At 37.5% G+C, this 14,245-nt stretch overlaps 1 protein-coding gene across 1 annotated transcript in view; it reads left to right on the plus strand.

Moving 5' to 3' along the window:
• Positions 1-14,245, plus strand: part of commd10 (COMM domain containing 10) — a 123,702-nt gene that overhangs the window by 2,378 nt on the left and 107,079 nt on the right. Inside the window, exons 3-5 of the mRNA XM_062025535.1 lie at positions 2,817-2,927; positions 3,364-3,519; positions 10,793-10,903. Coding sequence (XP_061881519.1) covers positions 2,817-2,927; positions 3,364-3,519; positions 10,793-10,903 — 378 coding nt within the window. The remainder of the gene's footprint in view (positions 1-2,816; positions 2,928-3,363; positions 3,520-10,792; positions 10,904-14,245) is intronic.

Raw genomic sequence — 14,245 nt, forward strand, 5'->3', positions numbered from 1 at the left:
CTGCATTTGACCCATCACCCTTGATCACCCCCTGGGAGGTGAGGGGAGCAGTGGGCAGCAGCGGTGGCCGCGCCCAGGTATAATTTTTGGTGATTTAACCCCCAATTCCAACCCTTGATGCTGAGTGCCAAGCAGGGAGATAATGGGTCCCCTTTTTATAGTCTTTGGTATGACTCGGCCGGGGTTTGAACTCAGAACCTACCGATCTCAGGGCACTCCATCCATCCATCCATTTTCTACCGCTTATCCCTCTTGGGGTTGCGGGGGGTGCTGGAGCCTATCACAGCTGCATTCGGGCGGAAGGCGGGGTACACCCTGGACAAGTCGCCACCTCATCGCAGGGCCAACACAGATAGACACTCATTTTGATAACAAATTTATTTTCCTGATTATTACCTATTTTTCTTTACAGTGATCTTTATGCAACGACCCATCCATATTTCTAAATATTGTTTGTGTTGTTTTAAAGTATTGTATTTCGTAACATTTTGTTTGTTTGTGTTGTACTCTTTATTGTACTTTCTATGCTATTTAATTATGATAAAGCAGTATTTATTACCGTATTTTTAAATTCACATATGTTGCACTAAGATCACATCTGTTGCGTTCTTTACCATTATTTTATATGTAAAGTATATGTAAATGTTTTATTGGTGTATTCATTATTTATTGGTGTATACCAAGGGTCCCCAAACAACGGCCCGCGGGCCGGATACGACCCACCAGCGTCCAAAATCAGGCCCACAGGAAGTCCAAAGTCTAAAGCAGTGATGTCGAACTCAAGGCCCGGGTGCCATATCTGGCCCGCCACATCATTTTATGTGGCCCACAAAGGCCAGTAAATAAAATGTGTCAATCAAGTACTTTATCTTTTCTTACTAAATGTATTTGTTCTTTTCATTTTAACAGAAAAAATGCAGGTACCACATGACATTGCATATCTTTTAAACTTTAATATTATCCAATATAGCAACAAATATATTATCATACTTTCCAAACATTTTATTTTGTTAAAATACTTACATTTCTGCTTGACTTATGGTTTTAGAGCAAGTTATCCTTCAAATTGTACACTGTAAAAATGACAATACCTTTTACTGTAACATTTGCGATGTTTTTTACAGCATATTACTGTAAATTGAAAAACTCTACCACTGTTTTTTTACGGGAAATTTTTGTCGACTTAGCTGCCAGTGTTATTACTATAAGATCTATGGTTGTTTTTTTTTACTGTTAATGATAAAACAGTATCACAGTTTTTTAACGGTAAAAAAATTGGCAGCTCAGTTGCCAGAATAAATAAAAACGATGGTAAAGTTTTTCCATTTACCGTAATATATTGCAAAAAACACTGTACATTTTATAGTACAATTCTGGTGATTGAGTTGCTAGTTTTTTACTGTAAAAAATTAAGAAAATATTTTACAGTGTACGTAAAAAATATATCTAATAATCAAATGCATAGGCAAATTCATATATAATTTGTTGTTACAAGCGGCCTTCTGAGGGCAGCCATAACTACAATGTGGCCCTCAATGAAAATGAGTTTGACAACCCTGGTCTAAAGAATTAAAAAAAATAAAATAAATGTTATTATTATTTTTTCAAATCTGTCCTTTCTAATCCATTTTCTACCACTTGTTACTCTCGGTGTCTCCTAGCCGCTCAGGCAAATCATATTGTCTAAAAATGCATTTTCCCATTGATAACGTGACATCATCGGCAAATTGCACGGTTTGGGGACCATTGGTGTATACCGAATAATAGAGATGAGGAAAATAATCGATTTTTAGATGCATTGCAATTCAGACATATGCAATTGTAAAATCGATTAGTAAACATCAATGATTATTTATTGTAAAAAAAGTAATGCAGACAGTTCTAAAATATGGCTACCTGCAGCGAGCCACCTCACCGAGAGGTCCGGCCAGCTCCTTTATTTTAGGGTACTTATGTTCCAGCTTTGCACACATTTCCATTAATGGGATTTAATTCAACTGTTTATTACAAATGCATTATTTTTAAAAGTTGCAAGTGACGAATGCTTATTTACTGAAACGAAAAGAAATGTAAATTTGCATCAATATCTGTGAATAAAGATGCATCAATCTATTTTTAATCCTGAATCGTAATCGAATTGTGAGGTGCCTAAAACTTCCCACCTCTACTGTATACAGAGTTTACTTTAGGTGTAAACAGATAATTACTATTGGTCTTTTTACTCTTTATTGTGCTTTTTACATACATTTAAAACAATTCAAATGTTTGAACATGACACATTTTACCACTGTTTTTTATTCATGTTTCTTTGCTTAAATCAGGGGTGTCAAACTCATCACAGGAATGGCTGCTTTCAGAGAGCCGCTTTTTTAAAATGAATTTTCATTATGCATGCGGGTAATAATAACCTGTGATTAACCATGGTTAATCGAAATGCATATTCATTAATTAGATTTTTTATGTATAAATTGCTTTAAAATCATGAATAGAGGTGACAAGCAACTATTTGTTTTTTATCTTACAAAAATAGTTTTGCAATACAGTATATAATATAATAATTGGCATTATCAGATATTAAACATTTAAATATGCATTTCTTTTGTCAAAATTGAAAGAACAAATGCATTTATTAAAACATTTAAAATAAATAAGCATTTTATTGAAACCCATTTTTTCCAGGCTTTTGCGGGCCACAAAAGAATGATGTGGCAGGCCAGAAGTGGCCCCCGGGCCTTGAGTTTGACACCTGTGGCTTATATGTAAAGTATATATACATATTTTGATACGTATTGACACATATTGGGTTGTCTTTGCAGGGTGAAAAGACATTCAGTGAGGAAGAGGAGCAAAAACTTCTCTCTGCTCTTTCACTGGACAAGCAATCTCTAAATTTAGTCCTGGAAACGTCTGCTTTCATTCTTGAGCAGGTGAGATGATCTGGGGTAGTTGGATAATGTGACATTCACTTCACCAAGTTAGTGATCAATAGTATACAACTTTAACTAGAACATATGATTTTAAAAGGATGAATGAAAAATATGTGACAAATTAGAGTATAAGTAGACAACATAACATGTTTAATTATTTATCTAGTATGGATAAATAAATAAGGAATACATACATTTTCATTTGACTTCCAGTATTGCCAACTTTATGTAGTTCAAAATAGATAAAATACACTACATGTGTATGGTCAGTGTATTATGATAGTGATTGTAGAATTATTGCTGACTGAGAACATATTCAAGCTTATATGTCCAATGAATAATGGGCTAATGTAATGAACACATTGCTCAAGCAGGTGTCACTGTTGCACTGTGAATGTCACGCTGGTCATTCTCCTCTCATTTCCATCACACTCAGGCGCTGTATCATAATATCAAACCGGCATCTCTGCAGAAGCAGCTTCAGGCAATTCATGTAAACCCCGTGAAGGCTGAGGTGTTCTCTCAAACGTGGTCCACCTCTGGCCCCGAGCTGGTGGACCGACTAAAGCACAATATCTTTGCCCCCAAGAAGGTAAGGTTTGGCAGCAAGTCAGATTGATTTTCAAATTGGACTTACAATGTCTGTGAATTCATTACACATTTTCAGGAATACCCACAAATGCCAATAGAAATACTATATTTCCTCCAGTTTATGCATATTATCATTTACCAAGGTCATTCCATTCTTAAGGCATTCAATCGATTGCAACTGGACTGATCAGTTTGTTCTAGAAGACGTTATATCCTAGCAAGCTTTATCAGTTTAGACCAGGGGTGTCAAACCTACGGCCCGAGGGCCGGATCAGGCCCACGAACAGGTTTTATCCGGCCATCGGGATGAGTTTGCTAAGTATAAAAATAAACCTGAAATTTTTGAATGAAATAAACTGCTGTTCTAAATGTGTCCACTGGATGTCGCAATAGCATTTATTTGTATCTTTGTAGATGATGCTACATATGTACAAAATAAACCACATGATGTTAGTACATCAGTTGAGGAAAATGATCAAACTACATAAATAACGTACTGTAATTTGATTTTGATATTTTTTTTTATCTTGATAGATTGAAAATGAACACCAATGAGTTGACCGATTAACATTATCACCTAATTTTTTCAGAAAACATAAATAACGACAAATAAAGATAGAATACTATTAACCGCAACATGTAAGTAAAAAAAACCCACCAACATTATGATTTGTACAATATCAGAATGTGCTTGTTCTATTTTTAAACAAAGAAAACAATCTGAAGTTGTCTTTATTTTTAAGTTATCGTGCCGTGATTTTACCAGTCCGGCCCACTTGGAAGTAGATTTTTCTCCATGTGGCCCCCGATCTAAAATGAGTTTGACACCCCTGTATGGTTTAGACAGGAATTGTTTCACTCTATTTAGATACACAATCAATATATCCTCAAATAATGGTCTCAGGTTGTATATTTACCCAACCAAAGAGAGTGCCAGGTATTTATTAGGGGTAAAGTGGTGTAACACGATGACTCAGCCATGCAGGCGCTCCCCCTATTAGGGTTAGGGTTAATATCTGAGTTGCAACCAGTAAAGCACTTGGAGAATGCACATCTTTGCGAGGCTCTATCTCCTAATAGTAAAGAATCTTTAAAACAATCCGGCGGTATTCTGCATCAACCCCCAAAATCGAATCTCTTGTTCCTTATTCCATTTCTGACATTTCCAAAAAGTTACATCAAAATCCGCCCATAACCTTTTGAGCTGTGTTGCTACCTAACAATTGGCAGAGCAACAAACCCAACCGAATACATAACTTCTTGGCCGAGGTAATTAATCAAAGGATGAATGAACTTGCCATGTCCAGATGTGTTGTTTTTGTTCGGCTGTCGCTTCCAATCAGGCTGCAGAGGGTTCATTCCTTGCAGAATGAAATAAATGGAGTGAACCCTCTTGTCAGTCATTTACTCTCTTTGTCTTTGTGGGTGGAGGCTGGGCAAGGGCAAACACACACAGAAAAATTGAGCCTCGTAACTTAAAGGGTCTCTATTATGCAAAGCCAACTTTTCATACCTGATAGTACCTGTTTTGGGGTATTTGGGATCACCATAAGTCCCGAAAATCTGAAATCAGACCATGGAGACATGAAGGAGATATTTAAAATAATCTTGCTTTCTTACAAACATACTCCAAATGATTTGTTTGGAATTTGAGACTTATAGTAAGTGACATATTTTGCCTAGTTAAGTCAGCGGATGTCTCCATTTATGATTGTGAAGTTCACTATATTTATACAGCACTTTTTCTCCAGAGACTCAAAGCACTTTAAATAGTAAAGCCACCAGTGTGGGTGGCACTGGGAGCAGGTGGGTAGAGTGTCTTGCTTAAGGACACAACGGCAGTGACGAGGATGGCGGAAGCGAGAACTGAAACTGGAACCCTCAAGTTGCTTGCACGACCACTAGGGCTGGACAATTAATCACATTTTAATTTCGACTTCCATTGTGAAAATATATTACTCTAAAAAAAGAGTAATGGGCTGGACAACGTGCATGCAAATTCTGGAGCTTGTGACGGTGAAACAGATGAGACAATGCTAGTATGCCTAACCAATAATCACAGAACTCAACAAAAACAAATAAGTAAGGCATATGATTTTGGCGTTCACGTAACCACGGACAAAATCACATAATTGGCCAATAAAACAGATTCTGCTGTTAAACACAAAATAATATCAGGGAAATTGACATTAGTGTAAGTGAAATGTTGTCATTGTGAAGAGAAGAAACATTTGTTTGGGAAAATAATGTGTCCGGTAGCGCTCATTTATCAGCGAAACACTCCCTCAACCCCGCGCTCAACTAAATAATGTCGAGGTGGCCACTTGAAACAGTGACTAATCTATAAAGCTAAAGCTTACAAGAACAATCCATATGCACACAACACATATTATCTTCTTGTGTTGTTGTAAACGACATCATCGATATAGGGGCACATCCGGTCTGACTGTGCTAACAAAATAAAGGTTTCAAAAATGTACCTTGCACAAGCATAATGCACTTACAGCACTTATTGATACATTAACACAATTATTATGCTTTGAGTTTGACCTAAAATACTGGTCAAAATTTTCCAAAGTTGTATTGCCCCAATAAATGTGAGGATATTTGCATTTAATTACAAATATTTTATAAAATTTTATTTTACTTAAAAAGTACACACTATATGGTGGTAAAATAAGTATAAAAGGTAAAAAACTGAAATAAAAACAAAATGAGAAAACTAAATATTTGTGTTTTTATATGTTGCTATTGTTATTTAAATGTATTGTTATTGCTATTATTATGTTCTTACTTGTTGTGGTTTATTTGTGGCTAAATTATATCCAGGTTTTTTAAAACTATAAAGTTGAGTTTTGGTTGTAGAAAAAACACTTAGTTTTCAAATTAATGAATGATTGTGTAATTAATTAATCATGGTTACAAAATCAATCAAAAATGATAGTGATCGTTTTTTTGCCATAATTGACCAGCCAACCAAGCTGAATAGCTTTATGTGAGGCCACCATTTTCATCCAGTTGTAGTCCAAAGTTGTTGTCAATAAGTTCCTTATTTTTCTCTATCCTCTTGTTGCTGGGCAGACTGGTTCCTGCATGTACATGCATGCTAAAATCTTCCTCTGTTGCCATTTGTAATGAAAAGTAGCGTATAGTTCTTACTTTTAACTGTCAGTAGAGTCGACATGGAAGTGCTAAAAACTACAACATGGTTGAGGGGGTGGAGACACAGTCAAAGGGACATTTGACATGTAATTTAAGACAGCCCACAAAACAGTCCATCCTGAAGAGACGGCTTGCAGATCTGTAAAACAAAATCTTTCCAATCCATCTTAATTTTGACCAAAGTACCACCATTGCATGTTATGTAGACTACCAGGAAGTGTTTTAAATGTTAAAAAAAACATAATATGACCCCTTTAAACGTAAGCTTGGGTAAAAATTATCCGGATTATCCCAATTTGTACTTTATCCGATTACGGAAATGTCTTAAAAGTTTCATCAAAATCAGCCGATAACATTTTGAGCTATATAGCTAGCTAACAAACAAACAAAAAAACAAGAAGACAGACAAATGCTGGCGATTGCATAACCCGATAAAGAGTTAATAAAGAGGCTGTATGTTGGCATCAGTTATGTCACTTTTAGAGTTGTTGTTTTTGCTGTCATGCATTTATCGTGCGTTCATACATCTCACCTGCTTGTGTCTCGCTTGTCATATTTCCCTTACTTCCCTGCTGGATTTGATTTGCTCTATGAGAACCTGCCTGTCATGTCCTATGTGAGAGATTGTATTCACTTAACTGCCAACATGGCTAGTGGGTTTTATTCAAATCTGGTAGTAAGCAGGATTGTTCAAATGGGGCTGTCAAAGTTAAGTTAACACATGCAATTAATCACAAAAACTATCGCATTAATTATGTATATATGTTACATATGTGCTTCCCATCCAATCTTATTGAGCTTGAAAGGTCCTACCAAGAGGAATGCAAGAAACTGCCCAAAGATAGGTATGCCAAGCTTGTGGCATTGTATTCAAAAAAGACTTGAGGCTGTTATTTCTGCCGAAGGTGCATCAGCAAAGTATTGAGCAGAGGTTGTGACTATCTAAGTACATGTGATTTTTTTTAATTAATTTTTTTTTTTTAAATACATTTGCAAAATAAAATTAAAAAAAATACATTGTCACTATGAGCTATTGTCTTTAGAAATTTATGGAACAAAAAAAATATATGTATATTTTGGAATAAGGCTGTAACTCAACAAAATGTTGAAAAAGTACAGCGCTGTGAATACTTTCCGCATGCACAGTAATTTTTTCATGGATATCAATGACATGTTAATAAAACTCTGTGATTTTTATGCAGCCCCCCAAAAGGCATCATGGCAAAGTCTGCCTCATTAGTTATAAGCAGGCCTTTAAACACTTCTGCCTAACTTATGTGCAGTGGGAGTGTCCGCAGGCTGGATGTAAGAATACGAATAAGAGAAACTTCAAGACGTGTAAAATTCACTTCAACACCTTTTTTTTCAAAGAAATTACTAAATGCTCCTACTGGCTACTTCATTAGGTACACATGCACATCACATGTAGCCCAGTAAAGTAACCAAAATATTAAAGACAGTATGTTCTCTGTGTGATACAGTGCAGGCCTCCGCCTCCTCCGCTGCAGCAAACCTGCAATAATAAATGGGGGTTTGGTGTATATTGTAGCGTCCCGGAAGAGTTAGTGCTGCAAGGTGTTCTGGGTATTTGTTCTGTTGTGTTACGGTGCGGATGTTCTCCGGAAATGTGTTTGTCATTCTTGTTTGGTGTGAGTTCACAGTGGGACGCATATTTGTAACAGTTTTAAAGTTGTTTATACGGACACCCTCAGTGTGACCTGTATGGCTGTTGATCAAGTATGCCTTGCATTCACTTATGTGTGTGTAAAAGCCGCATATATTATGTGACTGGGCCGATACGCTGTTTGTAAGGAGGAAAAGCGGACGTGACGACAGGTTGTAGAGTACGCTAAAGGCAGTGCCTTTAGGCACGTCCCCAATAATGTTGTCCGGGTGGAAATCGGGAGAATGGGTGCCCCGGGAGATTTTCGGGAGGGGCACTGAAATTCGGGAGTCTCCCGGGAAAATCGGGAGGTTGAAACCGATACAGTTAATTTCCGATATTACATCTTAAAGGCCTACTAAAACCCACTACTACCGACCACGCAGTCTGATAGTTTATATCTCAATGATGAAATCTTAACATTGCAACACATGCCAATACGGCCGGGTTAACTTATAAAGTGCAATTTTAAATTTCCCGCTAAACTTCCGGTTGAAAACTCCTTTGGATGATGACGTATGCGCGTGACGTAGCCAGTGAAACAGGAGTATCGGTAGCCCATTGAAGCCAATACAAAATAGCTCTGTTTTCATTTCATAATTCCACAGTATTCTGGACATCTGTGTTGGTGAATCTGTTGCAATTTGTTCATTGCATTATGGAGAAAGAAGCTGAGCAAGCAAAGAAGAAAGTTGTCGGTGCGAAGCGGAGCATTTTGCGAGGGAAGTCAGCAACACAACACAGCCAGTGTTTGTTTACATTCCCGAAAGATGCAGTCAAGATCGAAGAACTCGGACAACAGAGACTCTTACCAGGAGGACTTTGACTTCGATACACAGACGCCTGTAGAGAACTGGGACAACACAGACTCTTACCAGGATTACTTTGATTTGGATACACAGACGCAGACGTGCTACCGTGAGTACGCAGCTGCGCTTCCAAACATTTGATCGCTTGCCCGTACGTGCGTGTCACGTACGTAACTTTGGGTAAATATATAAGCTTTATGAACCTTGGGTTAGGTGAACGGTCCTTTGGGCTGAGTGATTGTGTGTGTTGTGCAGGTGTTTGAATTGTATTGGCGGGTTATATGGACGTGAGCTAGGAACTAGGAGCTAGCATAACAAACACCTAGGTGTTTGTTATGCAGGATTAATTTGTGGCATATTAAATATAAGCCTGGTTGTGTTGTGGCTAATAGAGTATATATATGTCTTGTGTTTATTTACTGTTGTAGTCATTCCCAGCTTAATATCAGGTCCCACCCGCCTCTCACAGCATCTTCCCTATCTGAATCGCTTCCACTCCCCACTAGTCCTTCACTTGCACTTTCCTCATCCACAAATCTTTCATCCTCGCTCAAATTAATGGGGAAATCGACGCTTTCTCGGTCCGAATCGCTCTCACTTCTGGCCACCATCACTGTAAACAATAGGGAACTTTGCAGAAATGTTCAACTGACTACGTCACGCTACTTCCGGTAGGGGCAAGGCTTTTTTTTGTCAGATACCAAAAGTTGCGATCTTTATCGTCGTTGTTCTCTACTAAATCCTTTCAGCAAAAATATGTCAATATCGCGAAATAATCAAGTATGACACATAGAATAGATCTGCTATCCCCGTTTAACTAAAACAATTTCATTTCAGTAGGCCTTTAAAGCATTTATCGGCCGATAATATCGGCAGGCGAATATTATCGGACATCTCTAATTAATATCCATTGGTAGAATTTTTGATGCAGCCTTTTTATCGATTTTACAAATATACACAGTGTTGTGGTTAATTCAACCCACAAAGTAAAGAACAGAACAAAATTGCTAAAATTGATTTTGCTCTTCATGCAAGCGCTATAAAAATGTTTATTTAGGATCCGTGGTGTTTGAAATACAGAATGTTCTCTCATTTAAATGAATTAATCAGAAATCAATTCACAGATCTATATACAACATGTAGCCACTGAAAGTAATTAACAAATCATAGGGTTCAGCTGATCAATCCTGCTAATGGGGATCTTGTTTCCGTCGTGAATAATGTGCAGGCACAGCTCTTTCTCTCCCTCACGCCTCCCCGGTCCTGTGATGCTGCACAAGCATCCAGAACCTATAAGTTACACGCAGTTTATCATTACGGCCTCTCGCTGCATCATAAAGCACTTAATTGCAGCACCTTGACTCAATCCTGCACGCTGTTGCTGCGTGATGAGGAAAGAGAGACTGGGAGCGTTCGGAATGGTTTGAGCACATATGCCAAAGCATAGGACTAATGTTAGTATTATTTACTGTTAATTTTAGAGCATTCTTGTATAATCATGGAGTGATTTTATCTCTGTAAGCAATTTTTTTTTTTTGCCTGTAAACGTTATTGTCATTGCATTGATTTTGCCAGGTTTTTGTAGCACAGTATGGGTATATTATTACAAAAAATGAATATATATCCCGTGTGTTTCCCAGCTGGATTTTGTTGGATGGCAGTTGAACCTACAGATGGCCCAGTCCAGCCAGGCCAGGCTCAAGTCCCCCAGTGCTGTACTCCAACTGGGCCTCCACAATGAAGACTCTAAGGTGGGAAAACACACAAACTACTTCAAGCGACACACAATCATACTAAATCATACATCACTTTCCATTATACGTTTGTCACACCTTCTAAACTTATTAATGTTAATCCCACATGTTTTTATTTTGACTCAGAGATAGTCAGACATTTGGTTTCATAGTAATAGTTGTATAAAGCTCAGAGTTCAGGGGGGTTGTCATCTGAAACCTAGCTGTTATCACTGTTGTCCTTCTAAACCATTACACTGTTGCTATAAGTCTATGTTTTATTCAGGCTATAATGCAGTTACATTAATATCCCATTTTAGATACACCTACATGGCAATAATAGTTATTTATAGGTTTTATTCTACTTAAAGTGTGTATTTTATATTTAAAAAATAAGAATCTTAATATTTTTTCACACTGTAAGTCTTATTGTATTTACTTAGCTGTAAAAAGTGCCTGGCTATTAGAGGTAAGATATGTATCAAATAACATTGTAAATTTGCATTGAAAATTATTAAACCCTGTTTATAATTGTCATTATTTGGGACATTTAAAAAAGAGACATGGTAGTTGAATAAATCTCAGCGTGACTGTATATTTGAATTTGAAATATATAATATTTTCACAAACTAAAAATCAGTGTTGGGACTAACGCGTTACTAAGTAACGCGTTACTGTAACGCCGTTAGTTTCGGCGGTAACTAGTAATCTAACGCGTTATTTTTTTATATACAGTAACTCAGTTACCGTTACTGCATGATGCGTTACTGCGTTATTTTACGTTATTTGTATGTAGTATCGGCTAGACACTGAAGATCTGAGTGTGACTTTATTGCACGCAGCCATCCACCAAGCTAGAGCACCTACACACACTCACTGTTGCCGCTCCCTCACTTCTCTTGCCCACTCACTCACTGACGTCACTCACCCACATGCTGTCATATTGTAAAGGGCCACACACACACACACACACACATACGCTACTCTCATACCAACTAACATGACATCATGGTAAAGCCAGAAGTCGAGTGTCTTAACATTCTCACTACTTTTCTTTTGTCGAGCACAAAGAAAATAACATTTTAGTTAAATGTAAGTTGTGTCTTGGATCAAATATCCTATCTACTTAGAGTTAAAGTTAAAGTGCCATTATGTTGCAGCTATTTAAAATAGTTTTGTCAATTTTTTCTGGCCTGAAATAAATTGGCCCTTTGAAACATATCTTTGTCTTTGTGTGTTGTATGTAGACCACATTGCTTTCTGAGTTCAGTGATGCAAATGCATGTCAAGTTGATCAACAGATTGTATTATTCTCCAGTGCAATAACAGTACTGAAATGAAGGCTAAAAGGGCATTAATGGGAGCCTTAAAAAAAGGGGGGGGAAAAGAAGTAACTAAATAGTTACTTTTCACAGTAACGCATTACTTTTTGGTGTAAGTAACTGAGTTAGTAACTGAGTTACTTTTGAAATAAAGTAACTAGTAATTGTAACTAGTTACTGGTTTTCAGTAACTAACCCAACACTGCTAAAAATATTGTAACCCCATTTATAATTGTCTTTTTGGTTATGGGTTATGGGTTATACTTGTATAGCGCTTTTCTACCTTTTTTTTTTAAGGAACTCAAAGCGCTTTGATACTATTTCCACATTCACCCATTCACACACACATTCACACACTGATGGCGGGAGCTGCCATGCAAGGCGCTAACCAGTACCCATCAGGAGCAAGGGTGAAGTGTCTTGCTTAAGGACACAACGGATGTGACTAGGATGGTAGAAGGTGGGGATTGAACCAGGAACCCTCAGATTGCTGGCACAGCCACTCTCCCAACTGCGCCACGCCGTTGGGAGAGTGGCGCAGTTGGGAGTGTGTTTTCACATCACAAAGACATTGTTTTTGCTTAACACTTTGCCAAAAAACAATAATTGATGCTGGTTTAACAAAAACAAACAATTCATTTTGGGTACCACACTGTAGCACAAAGCAAACACCTACACTAAGAAAAACATTTTGTTCATCGTTTCATTTTTTTTCCTCTCGCTTAATCCTCGCACTGCATTGTTGTGTGTTTTTCCTAAGCCAGAAAATGAAGGCAGCACACACTGAAGTGCAATGAAGGAGAAAACTACACAGGTGTGTAAGTGCTACACACTCTAACAAGCCAGAGAAGATTTACAAGGGTGACAAGAAGGATGTAATCATTTTAAATAAACTAAATGTGTATTTTCAGAACTAGATCATTATAAAAAATAAAAAAAATAATATAAGGAAGACAAAAAAATATGTATTTGATCAGTGTTGTTTTCGTCAACGATGACGATGACGAAATAATTTCGTTGACGCCACTTTTTTTCATGACGATAACGAGACGGTGACGAGATAAACATGTCTCTCTGATGACGAAAACATGACGAGACGTGTGTGAGTTTTCGTTGACGAGATGAGAACGGACGAAAATGTTAGTGGGTAATCTGTCAGACGTTTAAAATGCATGACATTTCTGTTTATTGTGTGTGTCAATTAAAACCACGCCCACCAACTGGCGTGCAGCGCACAACGTGCTCAACACGTCAGACTGTTGTTACTCATCAAGCAACGGAACGTGATGGCGGCGGCAGTTTCAACACAGGGGCTCGGTGGTCGCAAACGTAGAGATGACATATGGGTGTATTTTAAATATAACCCAGCAGATAATAAAACAGAGTGTATTGTGAAGGAAGACGGTGACAAATGTGGCCACAAAATATGCGGAAAAAATACGACCAACCTTAAGCAGCACCTTAAGGCTCGCCACAAGGATATTTTTTCGAAGGTAAGTTACAAATGCTGTTAACATAATCGATAAATGTCATAGTAAGCTAATACATGAATACGTTTTCCACATACTCCTGGCGCAAATGGGATGCTAACTTCAGGCTAAAGTTAGCTTTTGTTACGCTAACGTCAATTCATTATGTGTGTTACTTTAGCAGCATGTTTAGCCATGTTTACATTCAGTGACGGTGTGGTTATCTCTTTGTGAGTACGTTCTGTCAGCACGTAACTTGATATGTTAAACAGGTCGAGTTACTGTTATACCTAGAGTCTGCTAGCTTTAGCCTAAAAGCCACAAGTGATGTTGTGCAGCCCCATTAAGGAATCAGGAATTAATTGATTATTTTATTACATGGTTTGCACAAATTAAAGAGAGTGGGGTTGTATGATATCTGTTGTAATTGCACTGGCAGACAGGGCCAAGTTGAGCATATGTGTTCCTCATCCATCACTCATATTTTGGGCATGTTTATGTTCATTGTACTTTAACAAATTCTGAGAAATAAAGCCACAATTGCTGAAGTAGAATGTTTTTGTTTTTTG

This window comes from Entelurus aequoreus, linkage group LG17 (assembly GCF_033978785.1).
Source record: "Entelurus aequoreus isolate RoL-2023_Sb linkage group LG17, RoL_Eaeq_v1.1, whole genome shotgun sequence".
NCBI classification, from domain to species: Eukaryota; Metazoa; Chordata; class Actinopteri; order Syngnathiformes; family Syngnathidae; genus Entelurus; species Entelurus aequoreus.